This window comes from Camellia sinensis, chromosome 6 (assembly GCF_055761805.1).
Source record: "Camellia sinensis isolate YWXY chromosome 6, ASM5576180v1, whole genome shotgun sequence".
In the NCBI taxonomy this organism is placed as follows: domain Eukaryota; kingdom Viridiplantae; phylum Streptophyta; class Magnoliopsida; order Ericales; family Theaceae; genus Camellia; species Camellia sinensis.
This window is the reverse complement of record NC_138966.1, coordinates 45558185-45579042: the sequence shown is the minus strand read 5'-3', so window position 1 is coordinate 45579042 and position 20858 is coordinate 45558185. Positions and strand designations below refer to the sequence as shown.

Genomic DNA, 20858 nt, shown 5'->3' with positions numbered 1-20858 from the left:
AATTCCTCGGGTTTTGCAAAAATTTGATCAAATTGAGAGAAAGAAAGGCATGCTAAGCCCTTAATGAATGGAATCATGCTTGTTGGTATGAGTACTGAGAAGGACCCTGGCTTGATCCAGATTGGTTCTGCATTGTCTTTTGCGCGAGCGATTTGTCGCTTTCTTAAAAAAAAAATTTCAAAAAAATATTTTGGGCAGTCCTGCAAAGATCTGTGCAGAATCGCTCTTGAGATTGTGCAGCCTAAGATCGCTCTCAGCCTCGAGACTCGACCCCTTGCTTTCGAACCTTGAACTTAGATTCAGAATGTTCAACGGTCAACCACAATGTAAGGCCTATGTGGCCGGATCAGAAGCAGCCCGTGAACTAGGGGCAAGAAAAGGTCAAGAAGATCACGTGTTATCAAAAGAAGCTTGCGAAACTAGATCAGGAACACCCCTCAAACTAGGGGCAAAAGAATTTCAAATGTGCTCAAAGAATCAAAGATGAAGATCGGCAAGAATGCCAAATCCCAGAAGGGAGCAAAGAAGAAAGTACTGCTGAAGGACAACTAAGTTCCTATCCACAACACTAGGGGCAAATTCAGCCCCCATTAGATGGACTTCTGCGTCATCAGCGAACAGCAGCCATTCTTCCGGATTCAGGTGGCTTCGAGATCTCAAAACCATTTGACATGGACAAAGCTACACTTTTACCCTTGAGAGGCTCACTGGGCCGAAAACTCGGAAGGGCAACCCAGGCAAAAGTTAGAACAAGCAAAAGAGAAACGTAAAAAAAGAACAAAAAAAAAGAGAAAAATGCGAAGAATGAAAAAAAAGATGAAAAGAAATGAAAAGAAAAAAAAAAAAGAACAAAGCTTGCAAGGTTGAAAACCTAGAAGGGCGGCCTTGGCAAAAGTTAGAGCGTAGAAGGAGAGGTTAATATCCGAGTGTCCCTTAACTGGAACTACGTAAGGCTTAATTCCCATGTTTGGGATACGTAGGCAACTTCATCCTGAAGTCCAGCCACAAACACTTCAAAATTGATTATGTCCATGTAATGGTTTTGATCATCTTTGCCTTATCTGTATCCAAGAGTTTGGTTGTGTTCGTCACTCTGAGGACTGACTACAATGCACTGTAGTGCCATTCAAACAAGGGGCAACTTTCCGTTGCCATTCAATGCGCCGCGGTGCCATTCAAACAAGGGGCAACTTTTCGTTGCTGTGCAGTGCCGTTCTTGCATGATTTTAAGTCAGAAAGTTGAACGAGCATGTTGATCAAACTTTTATATTGATCAAAATTGTTTTAAGCAAAAACAAAAAAGGGTCAAAATGATGAACTAGGAGCACAGTTGAATCAGGCTTTCTATCTTTTCCCCGATATCCATGCGTTTGCCAGAAAGGGCACTCTACCTGCTAGAAAGGCACACAACTGAAGCTAATAACAAAGGGCCGAAAGCTCTCAGTATCCTTCGAGCAACGAGGTATCAAGCCAAGTGCGAAGCACGAACTCGAGTGGATCAAGTTACTCCATTCCCTCTTCCGAAGCCTTGACTAAATGACACCGGGGGGGATAGCGGCGAGCTAATAGTGTTGGGCATGAACCCACAACCTTTTATTTATCCATCAAACCACCCAGGGGAGGGATAAAAAATGAGAAATTGAAGAATAGAGAGATGTGCACTGAGAGAAAAGTGAGGAAAAGGGCTTTTTCAGAAAAAAACAGAGATTGAGTGCCAGAATGATGTGAGAATCACAAATGAGAAAGGGTGGAAAACAATACCCAGAGAAACTGGCCTCTCGCTTTTGTAACACGTCCGAATGTCGTGTCTTTTGTTTGTTTCGATTCTTGTCATGAGTCATTTCAAGTGTCTGTGTTTTTAGGTTGTATACCTTTTGTCTTCTATTGTTGAGTCATTCTTCGCTGTGTTCAGTAGTAGGCTCAATACCCGATTGAGAACTCATTTCTCGATTTTCAAAATGAATCGCTTTGTGCTCAGAGTGCTGTGCCATTCTCCACGTTTGTTCTTCCACATTTGGAGCATCCGTGTATGTTTCAACTTCTGCCAATCCCACCTTCGCATCCCGTCTGTTCGAATCGAACTGTTTGTTCAGAATTAGCTGTATGCCGAATAAACCGAATGCTGTGTTATAGGCTGTAAGTTCAGAATGAGCAATGTTCAGAATGGGCTGTGTATTTAGACTCGACAGTGTCCCGTATGAGCCGTATGATCAAAATGAGCAGAGTACTGTGATGAGAGCGGTGTGTTCAAAATGAACACTCTATATGTTGAACATATTGAGAACTTGTGATTAGTTCCATTTCCAGTGTCTTCCGATGTTGGTTTTGCAAATTCACACCTGTATTACTCCAATTTGCTTATCGAGTTATTGCTCATTTGCTTATCGAGTTGTTACTTTGTCGCTCATTCGCTTATCGAGTTGTTACCCATTTTGCTTATCGAGTTGTCGTTCATTTGCTTATCAAGTTATTACTCATTTTCTTATTGAGTTGTTACTCATTTGATTACCAAGTTGTCGCAATTTTGCTTATCGAGTTGTTGCTCTTTGTTTATCGATTTGTAAACTTGTCAAGGTTTTATGGTTGCTTATTGAGTTAAGTTGCTACGTTGGTCTACCTGACCTGGTGATACATGCATGTTCAATTTCCAATTCAATTACATTGTTATGTAATATGATGCAATGCGATGTATGAAATATGCAATGCAACACTTTTTTTTAGGAAAAAGTTTGTTTCATTCCATCATATTTTCAAGTACATAGTTTTGAAGAAAACAAAACCTGCCTACGGCAGTACAATGTGCTCAAGCCACCAGCAAAAAGAAAGGAAAAGCAAAAAGGGAAAAGCAACAAAAATGTCTAAACAAAGCCAGAAAAAGAAGAAAGGCTGCAAAAGTCTAGATCAATGTCAAATGGTCTCAGGCATGAGAGTTTGTCCTCGTCCTCTTCCTGGACGAAGGTCCAGGAGCATCGTCGCCGACTCCACCATCTGAGCTCGAGCCCAAATCATCTCCAGTTCTATCTTCCGATGACTCTGCCTCTGCCTCTGTCTCGGACTCATCATCGTCTGGTATCGGTGCTCGTGAGCTGCTCCCAACATGAGTGCGCCCTACTTTGGTGCGGGGGTGTATTGCGGTCCCTCGCCCTGCTCTTCCTCCTCCTCGGGTAGATACAGATGGTCCTGCTGGAGCACCCCCTGCAGCTGACATCTGGAATGGGGGCTGAAAAGGACAAATGATAAATGCGTCAACAAAGCAGAGTATGAATACAGAATGCAGTGTACGAGTGCGGTGTATGAATGCTGTGAACAATATATCAGTGCAGAATGCTGTGTTTGAATGCTATGAACAGTGTATCAGTGTAGAATGTCGTGTATGAATGCTATGAGCAGTGCGTCAGTATAGAGTATAGTGACTGAGTGCAGTGTATGAATGTCGTGAGCAATGCTATGAACAGTATGCGGGTTGCAATGTATCAACCCCGTGAAGGCCGTGTATCAAGTGCCATGTTGGCAGTGCGATGCATCAGATTATGTGTGAAACAGATTATGCACAGTTTGAGATTGTGGTTGAAAGAGCTTACCGGGATACCATAGGTAGCCAGTAGGTCGAGGCTCCGCTGTAGCATCCCCATCATAGAGGCAGTCAACTCCAAAGACTGGCGAGTGTACTTGGCAGAAGTCTGCAAGGGTATTAGAGACATCAGTATTCTGCGGAATATCAAAAAAAATGAAATGAAATGACTGTACAAGATATAAAATGCAGTAGTACATACCGGAGGCAAGCCATAGAATCCGACTAGCTCGTGATCAGGCGGAGGAGGAGCGATGGGAATCTGGTAAGTCTTCCCACCCTGCCCTCGGCATGTCATCATAGTAGGCAGCTCAGGCCACCCGGCTCCCTACCCTCTCCGAGATCCACTCCTGCCTCGAGCCGGAGGTACCCTCGCTACCCTCGGTGCCCTCGGTGCCCCTACTCCAGCTGTTGGCGCCGCAGGCCTCTCTCTCAGAGCTCGACGAGCACTACTCAGAGGCCGCATGATATAGGTCTGGACAAACTCTGCATAGTCGCCCTCATCTACAAAGCGCTCATAGCTCCAGCCGATGGTGTAGCTCATCATCTTCGCTAAGGTGTATCTCTCAGTGATCCTTGCATGGGTAGGAGGAGGTGCTGGAACCGGCTGCTCTGGCACGCCCAAGGTTTGCCGCAAGAAGCGCTCCCCAAAGTACCAAGCGCGGCAGATAGGGCCCTTTAATAGAACTCTGAATCGGGCCGTCTCTCGGGCACTAGCATACCGGTCCCGAACTGCATCGGGTAATGGAGCCTAAGGTTGCCAGGTAATTTGCAAATAAAACGCAATTTGTTACCTACTGATATTGAAAGAACAATGCAAAGTGAAGCTTAAATAAACTGTAATGTTTGACATACCTCGGCTGCGGTGATGGTATCAAAGTAGCGGTGGAAGAAAATGAGGGACTCCCGTGGTCTCCGCTCACACCTCACGTCGAAGCGGTGAGAGAATGGAACGCCAAGGGACATCTCCTCGTTTGGCACTGGGGCCAGCCTCGGGAACTAGGCATACACCCACAACTGTACAGTGTGACAGAACAGATATGAGCATGCTTATCAGATAAAGCAGTATACAGATAAAGCAGTATACAGATAAAGCAGAAAGCGGTATGTGCAGTGTATTGTGCAGAGTGTGCAGTGTACAGATAGTGTGAAATAGAACTGAGAAAATAGAAAAGGGAATATGTACCTCCCAAGCTCGCCAGTAGCCTCCGAGCAACTGTCCGCTGAGGCGGGAGGACGAACTCATGTAGCCATAGAGAGTGGCCAAGCCTGCGCCACCCCAGTCATAGCGGCGGATCTGCGTCACATCCACGAGTGCGCTTAGCAAATAGAGGGCGACGGTGTTCGTCCGGTCGGCAAACAGAGTGGTCCCCAGCAAGAACATGATGAAGCCCCAGGCGTACTGCTCCTCCTCCTCCTGGGTAGTAGGTGCCTAGATCCGAAAATGGTCTTCGAACCAAGAGTATCGCATGAACCCTGCCCGAGTGAGAGGTGGCTGAGCACCGAGTAGGTACATCTGAGCGACGTCCCACTCGTCCATGTCAGTATCGAAGGGGATCGGATCACCCCCCACTCCGATGCTTGGGAGCATGGAGAAGTCGAAGGGAGTCGTCGTCATCTCCCCGGTAGCGGAAAGGTAGAAAGAGTTGGTGGTGTCCCACCACCTTTCCACTAGAGCAGCAAGGAGAGGCCTACTCGCAGTGAGGCGCGAGAGTCCCATGCAAAAAGTCCTGAAGCCAGCTCGGTCAACGATGCGACGAGCCGCATCGGGCAGCTCCATGTACCAAGCCCTGGCGGCAACATTCTCATACCTTCGGAAGGCATGGGAATCCCCCTGTGGTCAAAACAAACATTTGCGAAGCAGTGTTACAAATACAGCGTTGAAAGCACTTAGAATTGATGAAAATATAGCGTGTGTGCGTGTGTTCAGATTCAACCAGATATCGGGTGCAGGTGTGCTCGCAGTGAACTACAGCATGTGATGTATCAGTGTGTTTGAGTGATTCAGTGGAAAATACAGCGTGTGTGCACGTGTTCAAATTCAAACAGACATCGGGTGCAGGTGTGCTCGCAGTGAACTACAGCATGTGATGTATCAGTGTGTTTAAGTGGTTCAGTGAAAATACAGCATGTGTGCACGTGTTCAGATTCAAACAGATATCAGGTGCGGGTGTGCTCGCAGTGAACTACAGCATGCAATGTATCAGTGTATCCGGCCAAACATTTAAAGAATAGAATCAACTATTACAGTTATGTATTCTACTTTGCAGAAAATGAAACAGGGAAGAGTGTACCTCAGAAGCGCCATAGGACAGATGTGACTATGTCTCATGCAGCAGAAGCTCCGGTGGCGCACCTTGTGCATGGCTCCAGAAGTGGCGAAGGCTGTCAGGAGGAAGCACGTGTATCGCCGGCTTGTAGGTCGCCGGATCGAACGGCCGGATGTAGAGAGGTAGGAGCTCGACCTCAGGGTCAACATCCATCTCCGGGGGAGCCCCACCTTGTGGAAGATCGTCTGCCATGTCGAGAAGGGTGCAAAAATGGCCGAAAGTATGAAAACCGGGCGAGAATGTGAAAAGTCAACTGAAAAGTCAACCCCGAGAGGGTGAAAAATGGGTGGAAAGCTCGGAGTGCGGAAAAGGCATGAGAATCAAGGTAAAATCGAGGAAAACAAGCCTCGAGTGGTGGAAATCGAGAAAAATGCACCGAAACCAAGATTTGTTCGGTTCAAAACGTGCGAAACGAGGAGGTGTTCGCGAATCAAACGACAAAACGGGCTTAAAAATCGAGGAAAAACGAGGAATGAAGGTTGGAAAATAACCTAGAGAGAGGGGAGAGATTTTCGACCAAGTGGCAAGTGAAGAAATAGGGCTAGAAGCCCTATATATAAAGACCCGTGGCCAAAAGGACAAAACTGCCTCGAACAGGCATTTTTGGCCGGTTGGCCAAATAGATGGCCGTTGGCCTTATTTTGTGGTCGGTGGATGGCCGATGGTCTTTCCTAGTGGTCGGTGCACCTCTTACATCCTTTTTTGGGTCATATATGTGGTTTGGGGCCTTACTTGCTCAGGACAGTGCAAGAAACTGCATTTTTGAAGCTTAACCGGTCTCCATTTTGACCTCGGACCGTGTCTTCTGTGCGTAGCACTTGATACGCGCATGGTGTATCCTTTTTCGTATCCTTTAGTATCTTGGGAGATTCAATAACTGCTTTGAATACGTTGCATTACGTGTGTTGTCTTGTTTATGATAAACATACACAAATTGCATTGTCATGCATTCCAACAGAAACGTGCGTTGTCGCGCATTCGAGTTCAATTGCAGTGTCATGCATCTCAAAAAGCGTGCGTTGTCGCGCGTTCGAGTTCGTTTGCATTGTCATGCATTTCAATTATATGCATTGTCATGCATTTCAACATCCCACATTGTCATGCGTGCCTCATTTGCATTATCGTGCATTCCAATAGTTTGCATTATCATTCATTTCAGCATCTCGCATTATCATGCGCACCTCACATGCATTGTCATGCATTTCCCTATCTTGCATTGTCGTGCATGTTTCTCATTTTGCATTATCATGCATTTTCACCCACATTGTCACACACTTTCAACAATATGCATTGTCATGTATCTTTCATTCGCATTTTCATGCATTTCAAACCATGTGCCTTGTCGTACATTTCCATATATTGCGTTGTACATAACATTACATTCCATTGCATATAGAATGTATGTATTGCATTGTAGTTTGCATGCATTTGCTGCATATCCATCTATGGCTTGCGCCTTTCCATGTTGAGCTTGGTTTGGTATGTGCCCATACTTTTCACGTTGAAGAACGGTTATGATATTATGTGTACGCACCTAGTGTTGAGGGTGACGACACCGTTTCCGTGTTAGACGTGGTTTGTTTGTGTCCATGCTTTTCCTAGGCAAGATATGTTTTGGCCGCGCGCCTTATCCATTCTATCCATTGCATACAGAATATAGGTTGCATTGTCTTGCATCCTCCCGTCCACCCACGTTGTTTCACATTGCATCCTCCCGTTCACCCGCGTTGTTTCACATTCTTAGGTTGCATCGTCTTGCATCCTCCCATCCACCCGCATTGTTTCGCATTCTTAGGTTGCATTGTCTTGCATCCTGCCGTCCACCCGCGTTGTTTCGCATTCTTAGGTTGCATTGTCTTGCATCCTCCCGTCCATCCGCGTTGTTTCGCATTCTTAGGTTGTATTGTCTTGCACCTTTCCATTCAAATTCCTATACACGTTGCATGCGTTGTTGCGTATTGCTTTACTTATATGTGTTCAAGTTCCTCATTATACACATTGTATGCGTTGTCGCGTACGCTTTACTTATATGTGTTCAAGTTCCTTTATTTTCACACATTGCATGTGTTGTCACGCATGCTTTACTTACATGTGTATACTTATCAATTGCCTTACACATTGTACATGTTGTCGCATGTGCTTTACTTACGTGTGTACATTTTATTCTTTGTCTTACACATTGTACATGTTATCTCATGTGCTTTACTTATATGTGTATACTCTTCCTCACCTCCACACATTGTACACGTTGTCACGTGTACTTTACTTATATGTGTTTGTGCCTTCATAGCATTGTTATGCCTGTTTCAAATCGCATTGTTATGCACACACTCGGGTTGCGTTGTTATGCACCCCTTTCACCCGCATTGTCATACGCCCCTTCGCTTGCGTTGTCATGCACTTTTCACTTGCATTGCTATGCATGTATCTAACGGTATTGTACCTGCTAAGTTCTCTTTCTTTTTCAGGTACGATATTGTATGTACGGTTCATTTGAGGCATGGACGACCAGACGAACCGCACAGGTATTGTATTCTCCGTGTCAAACGTAGTGACAATTACATAATTCTCTTACATCCTTTTTGTATTGTAATGTAGTTTGGTTTTTGGCTTGCTTAAAATTGTCGCATTTATTGTATGTATTTGCTTCGTTACAGTTTTCTTTGCATGATCATGAGTTATGTTCGGCACCATGCATTGTTCTTGCATTTTGCCCCTACCTTCGGGCACATATCTTGCTATCTTGCATGCTTGTCTAAGTCTTCGGCCTTTTCAAAAATGGGTCGTCTCTGGGCTTTGACACTCACTCCCGTCATTGTTATGACTTTCGAGTTCTGTCAAACAGGGACAACTATAGACACCCCATTTTTGACCGTCCTCAAGACTTGGACATCACCGTTTGAACACTCGGTGATCATCCATGTTCGTGTTCGTTTTGAGTTCTCGGAGGTCTCAGCTACGCGCCTTGCCTTAGGATCTCTCGACTTACTTGTTTTGTGTTTGGTTTTGCACCAAACACTTTTTGTTTTGCTTCTGAGGGCAGGGAATGGCTTGTTGGCCATCCCCACACCTCACCGACCATGGCTTGAGGCCACCGGCCCTGTTTTGTTACCGGCCATTGGTGATGGCCGGTCGGCACTTTTTATGGTCGGCCGACCATTGTTTTAGTCAATTTGTCATTTTTGGCTAGCCGACCACTGTTCATCTGCTTTTGGCAGATATTTTATGCTAGCTGTGATAGCTGGCATCCGCAATGCCCGCCCTCCATACACGTGTATGGAGGGATTTCCCTCTTACTTAGCTTGTTTTGTAAGCTTTGCAAGATTGGAATTCCAATAAAGGCAGGGCTTCTCCTCCCTCCTCAAGGGCTCCAAAAAAAGTTCTAGAGGTCTGAGATTAGGGTTAGAGAATCCTACATCTATCTATCTCTATGTCTCCCTCTCCTTTTGATTTGTGTGTGCTAAAAGGTGTTTTGTTCTTAGTTTTGCACTAAGACACATAGTATTACACCATACCTTGGTTGCTGAGGTGCCAAAGGGTTGTTCTTGAAGTTTTTGAGCTGGTTTTGACCCAAGGAAGGTGCTGGAGTGGTCTTCTTGAAGAAGGTCTACAAGGGTGAGAACTATTCCCTTTATTCCCATTTTTGCATAGGCTTTTAACCTATCTTGCATCCGTTTTTAAGCTTAGCTATAAACTAAGAAAAGTTCTGTTTTTACCTGCTTTTGATCTGTGTTTAAGGTCTTTTTGAGGTTTGGGGTTGTTTTCCCCCTCTAAGGCCTTGTTAGGCCTCGTTTAAGGCCATACCCTTTGGCCACTATTTTGAGCTTTGCATGACCTCTCTACCACTGAAATCCAGAGGATTTTAGTGGTGGAGAGGTGGTTTTGAGGTCCTAAATGGGAGAGGGTTGTCCCCTCTCCTTGTTGTCTTTGATGCTTGCATAAGTGGCTTGTGTTGTAGCATGTCTGCCTAGCTTGCTTTGGCTCCATTTCAATGCATATTAGGCTTTATTTTGCTATGATATAGCACTGTTTTAAGTTGGTTTAGACATGCCTTGTATGCTCCGTACAGTTGTCTTGTAATCCCATGTTTTGGCCTTAACATGCATCATGTTGTAACATGTGTTTTTAGTATGATTTTGGCTTAGCTTTGTGAAGCTTTTATGCATGTTTTGGTGTGCTTGAGGTCTGATTTTGGTTGTTTGGGTCATCCATGACTTGCTTTGTATAGCTACTATGCAATCTAGCTTGTAGGCTTTGAGTTTTGGATTCTCTAGCATGCTCTACTTGCATCATTTCAGTGGTTTGGCATCACTTATAATGATATTTCAGTTCATATAGCATGCTCAAATACTTGCATTTATCACCTATTCCGTACTTTGGATAATTTGTGTTTCATGCTCCATGTTTGGACCTTTGTGTATGCTCCCATGTTTAGACCATTTAGATGCCATCTAAGTGTGTCTTTGGCCTTATTTTGGTCTGCCTCGGGACTGTTTTGAGTCCCTTTGACCCTTTGAGGCTTGGTTGACATGGTCATGGCTTGAGCCCCTTGGCTAGCCTTGAGTTTTGGACCTTGTTGCATGCCTTACTTACGTGGTTTGGTTGGTTTGGCACCATCCTTAACATGATTTCAGAGTTTATCAATGCTTGCCATATGTCCATGTTCATCCATTTTAAGTGTACTTAAAGTTGCTTCTTTATGCTTAAGTATTAGACCATGTATGCATGCATGTTTGAATGTAAATTTGTCTTGATGTTCTTAGCATTTTGGCCGCTGATTTGGGCTTATTTGAGAGCTGCCCAAATTGGTTTAAGACCAATCCCACATGTTGTTGCATGCTTGCCTTGTATGTTGTTGCATACTTGGCCCATTGACATGTTGTGCATGTTTAAGTGGTGTTGCATTTGGCATGCATTGCTTTGCATATTTGTATGAGGTTGTCCCTCACATGTTGTTACATGCTTGCCTAACCACAAATATTGTCACATGCCTTGCATGTTTGCATATTAGTTTAGGTTGCATTACATTTGGCATGTTTAATATACATTGCTTGTTGGCATGTCCATGTTGCACTAGTATGATTGCATGTCTAGGATTGCATAGCATTGAGCATGCATCCCTTGCCTCTTGATCAACCATGATTGAGGTTGGGGGTCCCTTGGTATGTTTTGTGTTTTGTGCATTTAATATTGAAGTTGCATACTTGACTCATTTGGCCATCACGCATTGAGATGCGCGATTGATGGTCCGAGGGTCGAGAACCATGCTCCTCTAAGTCTCAAACATGCTGAGGAGGGTGGTGGTGCATAAATTGCTTTGAAAATGCATTGCCATGTCTTGTCTGTCCTCTGTTGCAGCAAACCAGTCTTCTGCAGAAAGAAATGGCCGGTCGGCAATTTTCAGTGCCGGCCGACTATCAAAACCCAGCCGGTGGTATAATGTTTGGTCGATGACCAATTCTCCATGGCCGGTGACCATTCCTCTTGGCCGGTGGCATCCCACAACCCTCAGGGAGTAGTCCAGAAGTAACCTTGAGACTTGTGAAGTCCTTAGAGGTGCAGAGCAGTGTAAACAGAGGCAACATGTGACATAGCAGTGAATTTCCGAGCGGGGCCGAGCGTGCTGGCATTCGTCCCACTTCTCGAGGCTGTTTTACTGCTTTCAGTCATTTAATTAATTTGTTTAATTAATTAAGGGTCTGTAATATTTAATTAGCTTGTTAGTTAATTAATTTGCATTATTCATTCGTACCCTCCGAGAGAGGGCAATTGTGTAATAAGCGTGCGTGTATGTGATGCATGTCTTCCAACCACCGTTTCTTTCTCCATTTTACTTACCTGCTTATGATGGTTAGTTCTAGGGCACGTTTCAATTAGCATCCTTATGCTATGCATGCGTGCATCCGTTCATCTGTATTGCATGCATCGGGCTCGGCGCATCATACTAACCGCATAGTATTTCAATTCCAATTTGAATACGTGCATCGAGTTTTTGCATTTCACATGCCATCCTTAGATTAGCCGAGCCTATTCTAGTTGCACTTTGTATGCGATGCATTAGCCATCTTAACATGGACTAGGATCATGCATGATTGCTAACTAGTTTCTTGTTTTGGCTCGGAGTACTAGGTAAGCTTTTATGCTTTAGCATCCTTGCATGCGTGTGAGTGTTAACATGAAAGCATGTTTGCCATGAGGCTAATTGCTTAGTTGATTTACTGCCTGAATGCCTGTGGGTGAAGGTTGGGTTGCTTGAATTGGAATAATTCGTCGAAACCCGTGTTTTAGCCTACTTGCGAGTAGCAAACCTCAAACCATTTTCCAAACAAAACGGATATGCGATGCTTTGTTCCAAATTAGGTGATCTAGTCTATACTTGTGTGTTGTGCGCATCACATAGTAAATTCTAGCTAATTAACTGAAATAAGAACACATATGTACAGGCCGATCTTTGGATCGGGCGAGCGGGGGTGCTCATAGCTGACCTTCCCCAATCGTACCCAAGTTTCCGAGCCAAGGCAACTTTGGTGATGACGGACATGTGGCCTTAGGCAACGAGTCAGGGTTTCCTAAATTTCTCAAAAATAAAACATTTAGGTGGCGACTCTGTATCTGGCAAAGCAGTCCATGTTTGGCACTTCTTTCTAAAAATCTATTTTTCAAAAACGATTTGCTAGATTTGGACTCTTTGGTGATTTATCAATCTCACATCGTACATTGTGAGATCAGATTAAGAACTATGACTATTTGAGTCCGAACTGTAGCATGAGGCCCACGGGCGCGTCTACACTTGTGCTTAAATGGCTTTAACCCTCTTTTGAGGGTTCCTCCTAGTCAAAGGCATGGTCTCTCCTATGCCTTAAACCATTTTTTTGGTTGACCTCCTCTCCTTAGACGACTTGCACATTGGACTTAACTGATTAACGAGTGGTTTGGTAAAGTTAAAATGAGTAAACAAGAATTGAGCAAAGTAAAACATGCCAAGATAGCATTTGTGTTGCATTGCACGTGTTTGGATCGGAAGTTAATCCAAACACAAGAAATGTGGGACGTTTTATACTCGAAGTGATGAAACGTGTTGCATTTCTTGGTCGCCAACATCCTTGATCATGCATGATGGGGTGGAGGCTCTTTGTGTATTGTTTGTGCATTCACTAAGCTTGTACAAGCTTGGTTCTTGGGCCATCATGCATTGAGATGCTTGGTTGGTGGCTTGAGAGCCAAGTGTTACACTCCTTTGAGCTTGAGGCATGATGAGGAGTGTGGCAGTACATACATTTTCTTGCAAATACATTGTTGTGCCTCTGTTGTTCTTTGTTGCAGCAAAACCAGAAGTTTGGAAAAGCAGGTGGCCGACCGGCCACTTAAGGTAGCCGACCGGCCAATTGCGGTGGTCGGCAGCCACCTTTTGTGGCCGACCAGCCACTAGTCTATTTTTGTGCCAAAATGTTCCTATTTTGAGGTAGAAGCAGTCTGGATGTTGGTTCAATGTTCAGCAATCAAGGAGAGTGCAAACAGAGGCAACCGGTGGCAAAGTGATGGATTTCCGGGATGACGCTGACCAAGCATGCATGTCTCCCTCGCCCGCGAGGCCATTTCATTGCTTTTAATTAGTTCGTGTAATTAATTATTTTATTCCAATTGTATTGTAATAATTAATTAGCTTAGAATAGTTAATTAGTTTGTTTGTAATAATTAGCTTAGCTTAGTGTAGCATAACTTATTTATTCGGACCCTCATTCGCGAGGGCACAATGTTGTAATAAGCGTGTGTGTGTGTGTGCATGTCTTCCAACCCCACTTCTTTCTCCTTTTTACTTAACCTCTTTCGATGGTTAGTTTAGGGCACGTTTTGATTAGCATACCTTATGTTTGCATGTTTGCATCCATTCATTTGTCTTGCATGCACCGGGCTCAGGGCATCATTCAAACTGCACCGTATTTCAATATCTCTTTGAATACGTGTATCAAATTGTTGCATTCATATGCCATCATAGATAGCCGAGCCTATTTAGTTGCATTACTGCATGTGTTGCATTCGGCATCTTAACATAGCTAGGATCATGCATTGTTTTCTAACTAAATTTTGTTTTGGCTTGGAGTACACTGTGAGTGTTTACGCTTTAGCATACTTGCATGAGTGTGAGTGTTGCCATGATAGCATGCTTTCCATGATAGCATGCTTGTCATGAGGCTATTTGCTTAAATGCTTAACTGTTTGAATGCCTGTGGGTGGAGGCTTGATTGCCTGAATTGGAACAACTCGATAATTGTGAGTTTTAAGCCCACTTTGTGAAGTGGTAAAATCATGTTTTCAAGCCCACTTGAGGGTGGCAAATCCATGCTTTAGCCTACTTGCGAGTAGTACTTTCAAACCATTTTCACAAACAAACATGAGTTGTTTTGTTCCAATTCTTGTGATTGAGTCTATATTTGTATGTTGTGCGTATCACATAGTTAGTTAGCTAATAACCGGAATAAGAACACACGAGGTTTATAAAACAACATATCATGCTTAGTAGAGGCCGATCCTTTGATCGGGCGAGCGGGGGTGCTTATTTTAGGACCTTTCCCTCTCGTACCCAAATTCCCGAGCTGAGGCAACTTTGGTGCTGACGGACATGTGGCCTTTGGCACGAGTCAGGGTTTCCTAAATTTTCTAAAAATAAAACATTTAAATGGTGACTCTGTAATCTAACAAAGCAGTCAATGTTTGGCGTTTTTTCATTCAAAATTGATTTTCCAAAACCAATTGCCAGATTTGGACTCTTTAGTGTTTATCAGTCTCACATTGCATTTTGTGAGATTAGATTCAGAATTGTGACAGGAGTCTGAACTGTAGTAAGACCAATTTGTGCCTCTCCGAAAGGGGGGCACGCGAAGAAAGTCGGGTCTACACCCGCTTGTCCCACCTGCTCGGCCACATTAGCTTGGCCTGCTTGCTCGGCCATATTAGCTAGGCCGAACCCTTCTTCTTGCACCAGAACCCTATGGGCCGGTACCTCATGCACACCTTGGCGAGCCCTACCACACCTTTCGCCTCTACCACCACGGACTTGACCCCTTCCTGACATCCTAATAAAGAACACAAGAGAAATAATTTAGCACATTAACTTATAAATGATCGTAACTTGACTCACACGTTCGACTACAATAATTCCATTTATTTCTCTACCATATACACAATTCAACTTCACTCCACATAAGCACTTAGTCATGTAAACACATACGGACTATTCTTTTACGATGAAATCCGTCCCACGAAAAACCAAGAATTCTTAGTAGAACGAGTATTGATCAAGTATCCTTCTAATGAGACCTCAAGGAATTTAATAGGCTCAAACAACATCCCAAAAGTTCAGTTTCATACCCATCTAGTCACATAAGTATGTTATCACATAGTCACAAAATGCATAACACTTCCTAAGCATGCTAAATGAACCCATTGTGGTTAAACAACCACTTCCCACGAGCTTCAAGCATTCAAACCCGGTAACTCTGATACCAAGTTATAACGCCCCAAATTTCTAGCCCAAATGATAATACAACAATCATGGCTCTTTCAACGAAAACAGAATATAAATCTCTAAACTTACATTACATGATACAATAGTTCTTCATGCAACAATACATTAATCCAACAATAAGTAAATAAACAAATAAATACCCCCAAGGGTTTACAAGTTTCCAAGGCTTGAGTCTGGTTACAATAAACGGTTATTCAAATCCACACACATACCGCCCTTAGCTTACACACAGAGTCACAGCAAAATGAGAGTCTCGTAATCTCAACACACATTTCCTCGCCTTTAGTTAGGCGGCATCACCACATCTTTTCCTGTACAAAAATCCCGTAGGGTGAGCATAAAGCTCAGTAAGAAATCCTTAGCAAAGTATATACATTTTATACAAGTCTCAAAAGATGAAATGCACATGCCATGCTATGCTTTTTTGAAAGAAAATCACATCGTCATATTTGAAAACCCTCATGCTCAATGATGTCATGCAATTTCAATTCTTCAAAACTTAACAATTCATTTCAAGAGCGGTAAATACGACTCTGGTAATCCCTAGGTCGGTGTCTGCAAGTAGACTATACAAGTACTATCAATTTATCATTTTACCAGTATTAACCGGAAAGCTCGACACCTAACCGCGCAGTTTTTCAGTCTTTCACCCCGAACTCTCAGGCCAACTTATTCAATATCATCTACACCATTTATCAAGACTTACCAACGTATTTATCCCAAAATCATTTCATGAAAACTTGTTTCTCAACATTCTTTTCTCAATGCAAGTTTTCAAATCAACTTTCAAAGTTTAATGTAATCAAATAAATTGATATGCCAATAACACAAGATGAATATAAATCTTTTATTCCAATTCATCATCCAAGGAATAACACAATTCCCTCTTCTCAAGTATCCTCAACAATTAGTCCTTTCAAGACTATTTCAACGTTTTGAACAACAATTTTCAAAATGAACAACAATTCACATATTCCCTGAAATTCATCATTTATATAAATATGAATAAGAAATTTTCCAAATATCCATTTATTTTGACACACAAAATAAATATAACAATATCATTCATGGATTTTCAGTCTCTTTTAAAAAAATCTCCAAATTCTAGGTTTTCTCACCAAAACTATACAACTCAAATATTTTGAAAGAAAACTTTCCAAAAATCATCTTTTCTTCAATCAACGAAGATCAAATCCCATAAAATCATTTTAAAAGAACAAGAGACAAACCCACTTTCAAAATTGCTCAACTTCTTGAATCAACAGTCAATTTTCAAAGTTATCGAAAGATGATTTCGAAAATCATATAGATCTTGCAAAAATATATATATATAACTCTAAGAAAATCCCTACCTCAAGTTTCGAAGAAGAAATGAGATGAAACCCCCAAAATCAACGGTGTCGAAACTCGATCTTCACCGCACACAACGAAGCCCTCGAGAAGTTACACAACTTTTATGAAGAACTTCGGTCTAACTCCCAATGGATTTAGAGGAATCAAAGAGAGAAGATGACTTCTAGAGGGAGAAGCTCTAGATCTGAAAATTTTGGAGAGTTTTAGAGAGAGAGAGAGAGAACTGAAAAAGTGATCTGAAATCTCCTCTTACGGACTGATATAATATGGTCCGCTCGAGCTCGACCTCCGTAAGTTGACCGGGTCAAAATCAGGATCGCTACACCTAAATGATATGAGAACTCAATAATCAGAAAAACTTAGCACTCAATCATAAAAAAGGCAAGCAAGAACTTTATGTATTAACCATTTTAAAGCTTATAATAAGATACTAAATGAAACCTTCAAATATGCACGCTTCTCTGGAGGTGAACCAAAAAAGACATCTACCAAAGCCTGAGCCAACTCCTTAGAGCATGATGCCAAAGCCCTAATGTTTTTGCTTGTAATTTTCTTTGAATAAGGGGGTTTACTTTCAAACACTACAGAAGAACCATTTACTTGCAAATGCACCAGTACCCACATTAGATCTTACTACAGTTTTGTTTTGATTCACAAGTTCCTATGAAGAAAGAAATGAGATATATAAGATCAAATATTACAGAACCGAGCAAAAGAAGAGACATTAGCCCAAAAAGAAAAGAAAAAAAATTAAGAAGAAGAAAAACAAAGAAAAGTAATACAATCATTGAGGTAAGTTATTCAATCAAACCTGCAAAGCAATGGCTATATTTTCGAGCATAAATGAGTCCTTTGTGATGAAGGTAATTAAAAGTTTCACTAAAGATCCAAAATTTTGGTAAGTATCAGTTGGATGGCGACAGAAGGCAGGTAATAATCCCTAACAGCCATGGGCATTGGCCTGCAGCTCTTCTTGAATCACCGACTTTCTAACTGACGAAAAGCAAAAATTTCAATTCCAAAAACAGAAACTCAGAGAATTGCAGCTCTTAAATTATGTACCATCACAGAAGCTAGATGAACAAAAATCAGTGACAAGTTGAAAATAAAATTTAAAAAAAGAAAAGAAAAGTAAAAAGAATAAGAAGAAGAAGATAATTAAAATAGATTGACTCCTTATCCCCCATGATAAACAGAATTTCACACGACAGTCCAAAGTTGTCGTAAAAGGCCCATTAGTGATTACATAGTGGAGCAGTTCTGATATTTTCGAAGTAATAGGATACATGTTCTTTACAACATTCCAGTGTGGGCAATGTGTCCCAGTGAACTAGGCAATTGGGCCACCCTAGGAGACCCATGGCCTAAAAACAAGCCCCGCAATACAAACTTATTACAAAATTTGGCCTCCATAAAACTATACACAGCCATGAGGTAACCAATACAAGTAGACAGAACACAAGAGAAGAACAGACAGAATAGTGCATCTTGTCTTCCACACAAGCCTCATGAATTGTACATCCCTGTAGCTTTGGACTTGATAAATTATGTTATTCGTGATTTTTTTGTGTAGAGTGGGTGATGTTGGATCCGAGGATTGAGTTTTGTGATAGCTAGGTTTATAGATGTGAGTAAGATATGGAAGGCAAATCAAAAGTATTTAATGTGTTGTGTTTCGGGAGAAAGGAACTAGCATACTATTGAGGATGTATAGATGAAGATAGATAGACTAAGCTTATCTTTGCTTCGACCTACTCATTTTTGCCTTAAAGAGAAATTTTGTAATTCTTCTTGAAAATCCTAAGTGATTCGTGATTAGTTCAAGATTAAAATATTCCAAATCCCAGAAATCCAAAACACACAATCTAAATCAACAAGCACTTACGAAAGTGATTTAGATTGTTTGTTTTTTCAGAATAATTAATAACTCGACACAAACGATTTTTACGTGGAAAAAACCACAATTGGACACCTCCAACTGTGATTAAAAAAACCACGGGCGAAACGCCACTAATCAATCCACTACTGAAGTAAAAAAGATTACAAAGATATCATACAAATTACCCAACTCAGTCAATTTGTCTTCGAATCTTCTGTAACTCTTTCTCCACGACGTCGTCTCGGAACTGATCAATCCTGAAGTTGATTCCACAATCTCACTTACGTATAGAATCAAACGCCTTTCGAAACTATACGCTTGAATCTTCGGAATCCACCGAAGAGAACTCTCTCTTGAATTTAAAGTAACCAACTCCTTGATGTATGTATTTTAGAACATGAGTGAAGAACTCTTCTCAAAACATCAAGGAAAAACTCATCAAAACTTCAGAAGAAAACTTCAAACAAAGCCCTAGGACTCTTGAATAAGATCTAGGAAAAAAGTAGTCCTAAAAACAACCTAACAAATATAAATAGGAATCCTGAATCCGCGATCTCCGCTCGAGCGCCCAACATCCCGCTCGAGCGGCTTCAACAAAATACACGTGTGATAACACAGTGATCCGCTCGAGCGCTTCATGACCCGCTCGAGCGCAAAATTACGCACTCCAGTACTTTTACAGACCTGTCAATATACTGAGAGACCACAAACTCCGCTCGAGCGTCAATGTCCCCGCTCGAGCGGGAAGAACAAAAACACAGAAAATAAATAATTTTAACAACTCAAGGTTTTGTATCCGGATTTGACAATCAAGGGACCTAACAATCTCCCCCTTTGTCAATTCCCGGACAAAACCTTTCTAAACAAATGTCCTTAAACACACGCACTAGACAAGATTAAAAACAAATACTAAAAACACTCAAAACAACTCTATAAACAAACAATCTTTCCAATCTTGCCATATATCGGTCCATCAATCCAATTCTTCATCCAACATTCACCTGTGAAAAGACTAGCAACATACCAGAAAAACCAAAACTTGTGGAACTATATAAGAATATATCAAAATGTATCCATCCAATAGAACCAAAGGAACAAAATATTCATATGAACAAAATATCCATGTGACATAACCAAGAGAACAAAATATCCATATGAACAAAACAAAATATAATCACCAGAGTACCATCAATACAATATACCATCAATATCACAGCAAATATACCATCAATATCACAGCAAGAACCAAACTCTCCCCCTTTTTGACCGGGAATGAAGAAAGCAAGAAATCAAGCACCAGGTGGAGGAGGGGGCGGCTGAAGCGTCAGCAAGGAAATGATGTGGTCCAGCTGCGAAGTAGTGTGAGCGGCAGTCTGCTCCATCTGACCAAGACGACCATCAAAGGCATCAAAACGGGCATCGAGAAAGTCTAACCTCCGGGTCATAGCCTCCTCAAAGTGCTGAAGCTAATCAGGAAAAGTGCGAGGTGGAACAGGTGGAGTAGGATCCTCCGCACCCCCGGCGGCGGCATCATCATATTCAGCCTCCTCAGCAAGTCCAACAGTGGTACCTGCAGAAGGATCAGCCCGAGAAGACTCCCCCTTAACATGAGCCCGACTCTGAGAAACAGTTTTCTTGGTGAAAGGTCTGGAGGGGAAGGCAAACTCATCATCCTCTAATACACGAACCCCAAGTTCAGACAACAGACGGTTGATCAAACAACCATAGGGAAGGCCTAACTGTTTATTCCCAGAAACACCTATCATTTTCCTAATGATCAGGGTAGCGAGATCAATTGACATGTGACGCGCAATACATAACAAAACAAAACCTTGGTCTTGATTAATTTCTGAGGAGTGAGTGGTCACAAGGATGTTGGCACAAACAATCAAATTAAGCAGTCTAAACTCCGGAAGAAGTTCAAACTGTTTAATCAAGGCACCCGTAGGCCAAGGACGGGAAGAACCACATAACACCTCAGTCACATGATTGAAATCACAGGTAGGACGACCTGGGACAGGAAAAGGATAGTGTTGAGGGTACACTTGATCAACCTTAAGAAGATGGCGAATGAGTGCAGGGGTGACAGAAACGGATTTAGACCGGACCCAAGTAGTGAATGAAGGCTCAAAGTCACTGATTTGCTTAATATTGCAGTAAAATTCTCGCACCCAATCGAGACATTGACGCCCAGAAAAA

General features: G+C 42.4%; 1 protein-coding gene across 1 annotated transcript; it reads right to left on the bottom strand.

Annotated features, from left to right (window-relative positions):
* Positions 1 to 2738: 2738 nt before the first annotated feature.
* LOC145792648 (uncharacterized) lies at positions 2739 to 14966 on the bottom strand. Its single transcript, XM_082873774.1, has 6 exons — positions 5866 to 14966; positions 4758 to 5405; positions 4427 to 4588; positions 3774 to 4322; positions 3582 to 3680; positions 2739 to 3220 (listed from the first exon to the last, which is right to left on the bottom strand). Exons 4-6 carry the CDS (start codon positions 3870 to 3872, stop codon positions 2918 to 2920), a joined length of 501 nt encoding a protein of 166 aa, XP_082729900.1. The 5' UTR covers positions 3873 to 4322; positions 4427 to 4588; positions 4758 to 5405; positions 5866 to 14966; the 3' UTR covers positions 2739 to 2917.
* Positions 14967 to 20858: the final 5892 nt, after the last annotated feature.

Bases quoted from the DNA above. Each gene is read 5' to 3' on its own strand.
- LOC145792648 (XM_082873774.1), bottom strand. From the start codon at position 3,872: ATGATGACATGCCGAGGGCAGGGTGGGAAGACTTACCAGATTCCCATC. The intron at 3,681-3,773 runs GTATGTACTACT...ATACCCTTGCAG, and splicing joins GATTCTATGGCTTGCCTCCG to ACTTCTGCCAAGTACACTCG. The intron at 3,221-3,581 runs GTAAGCTCTTTC...TGTCCTTTTCAG, and splicing joins TGGCTACCTATGGTATCCCG to CCCCCATTCCAGATGTCAGC.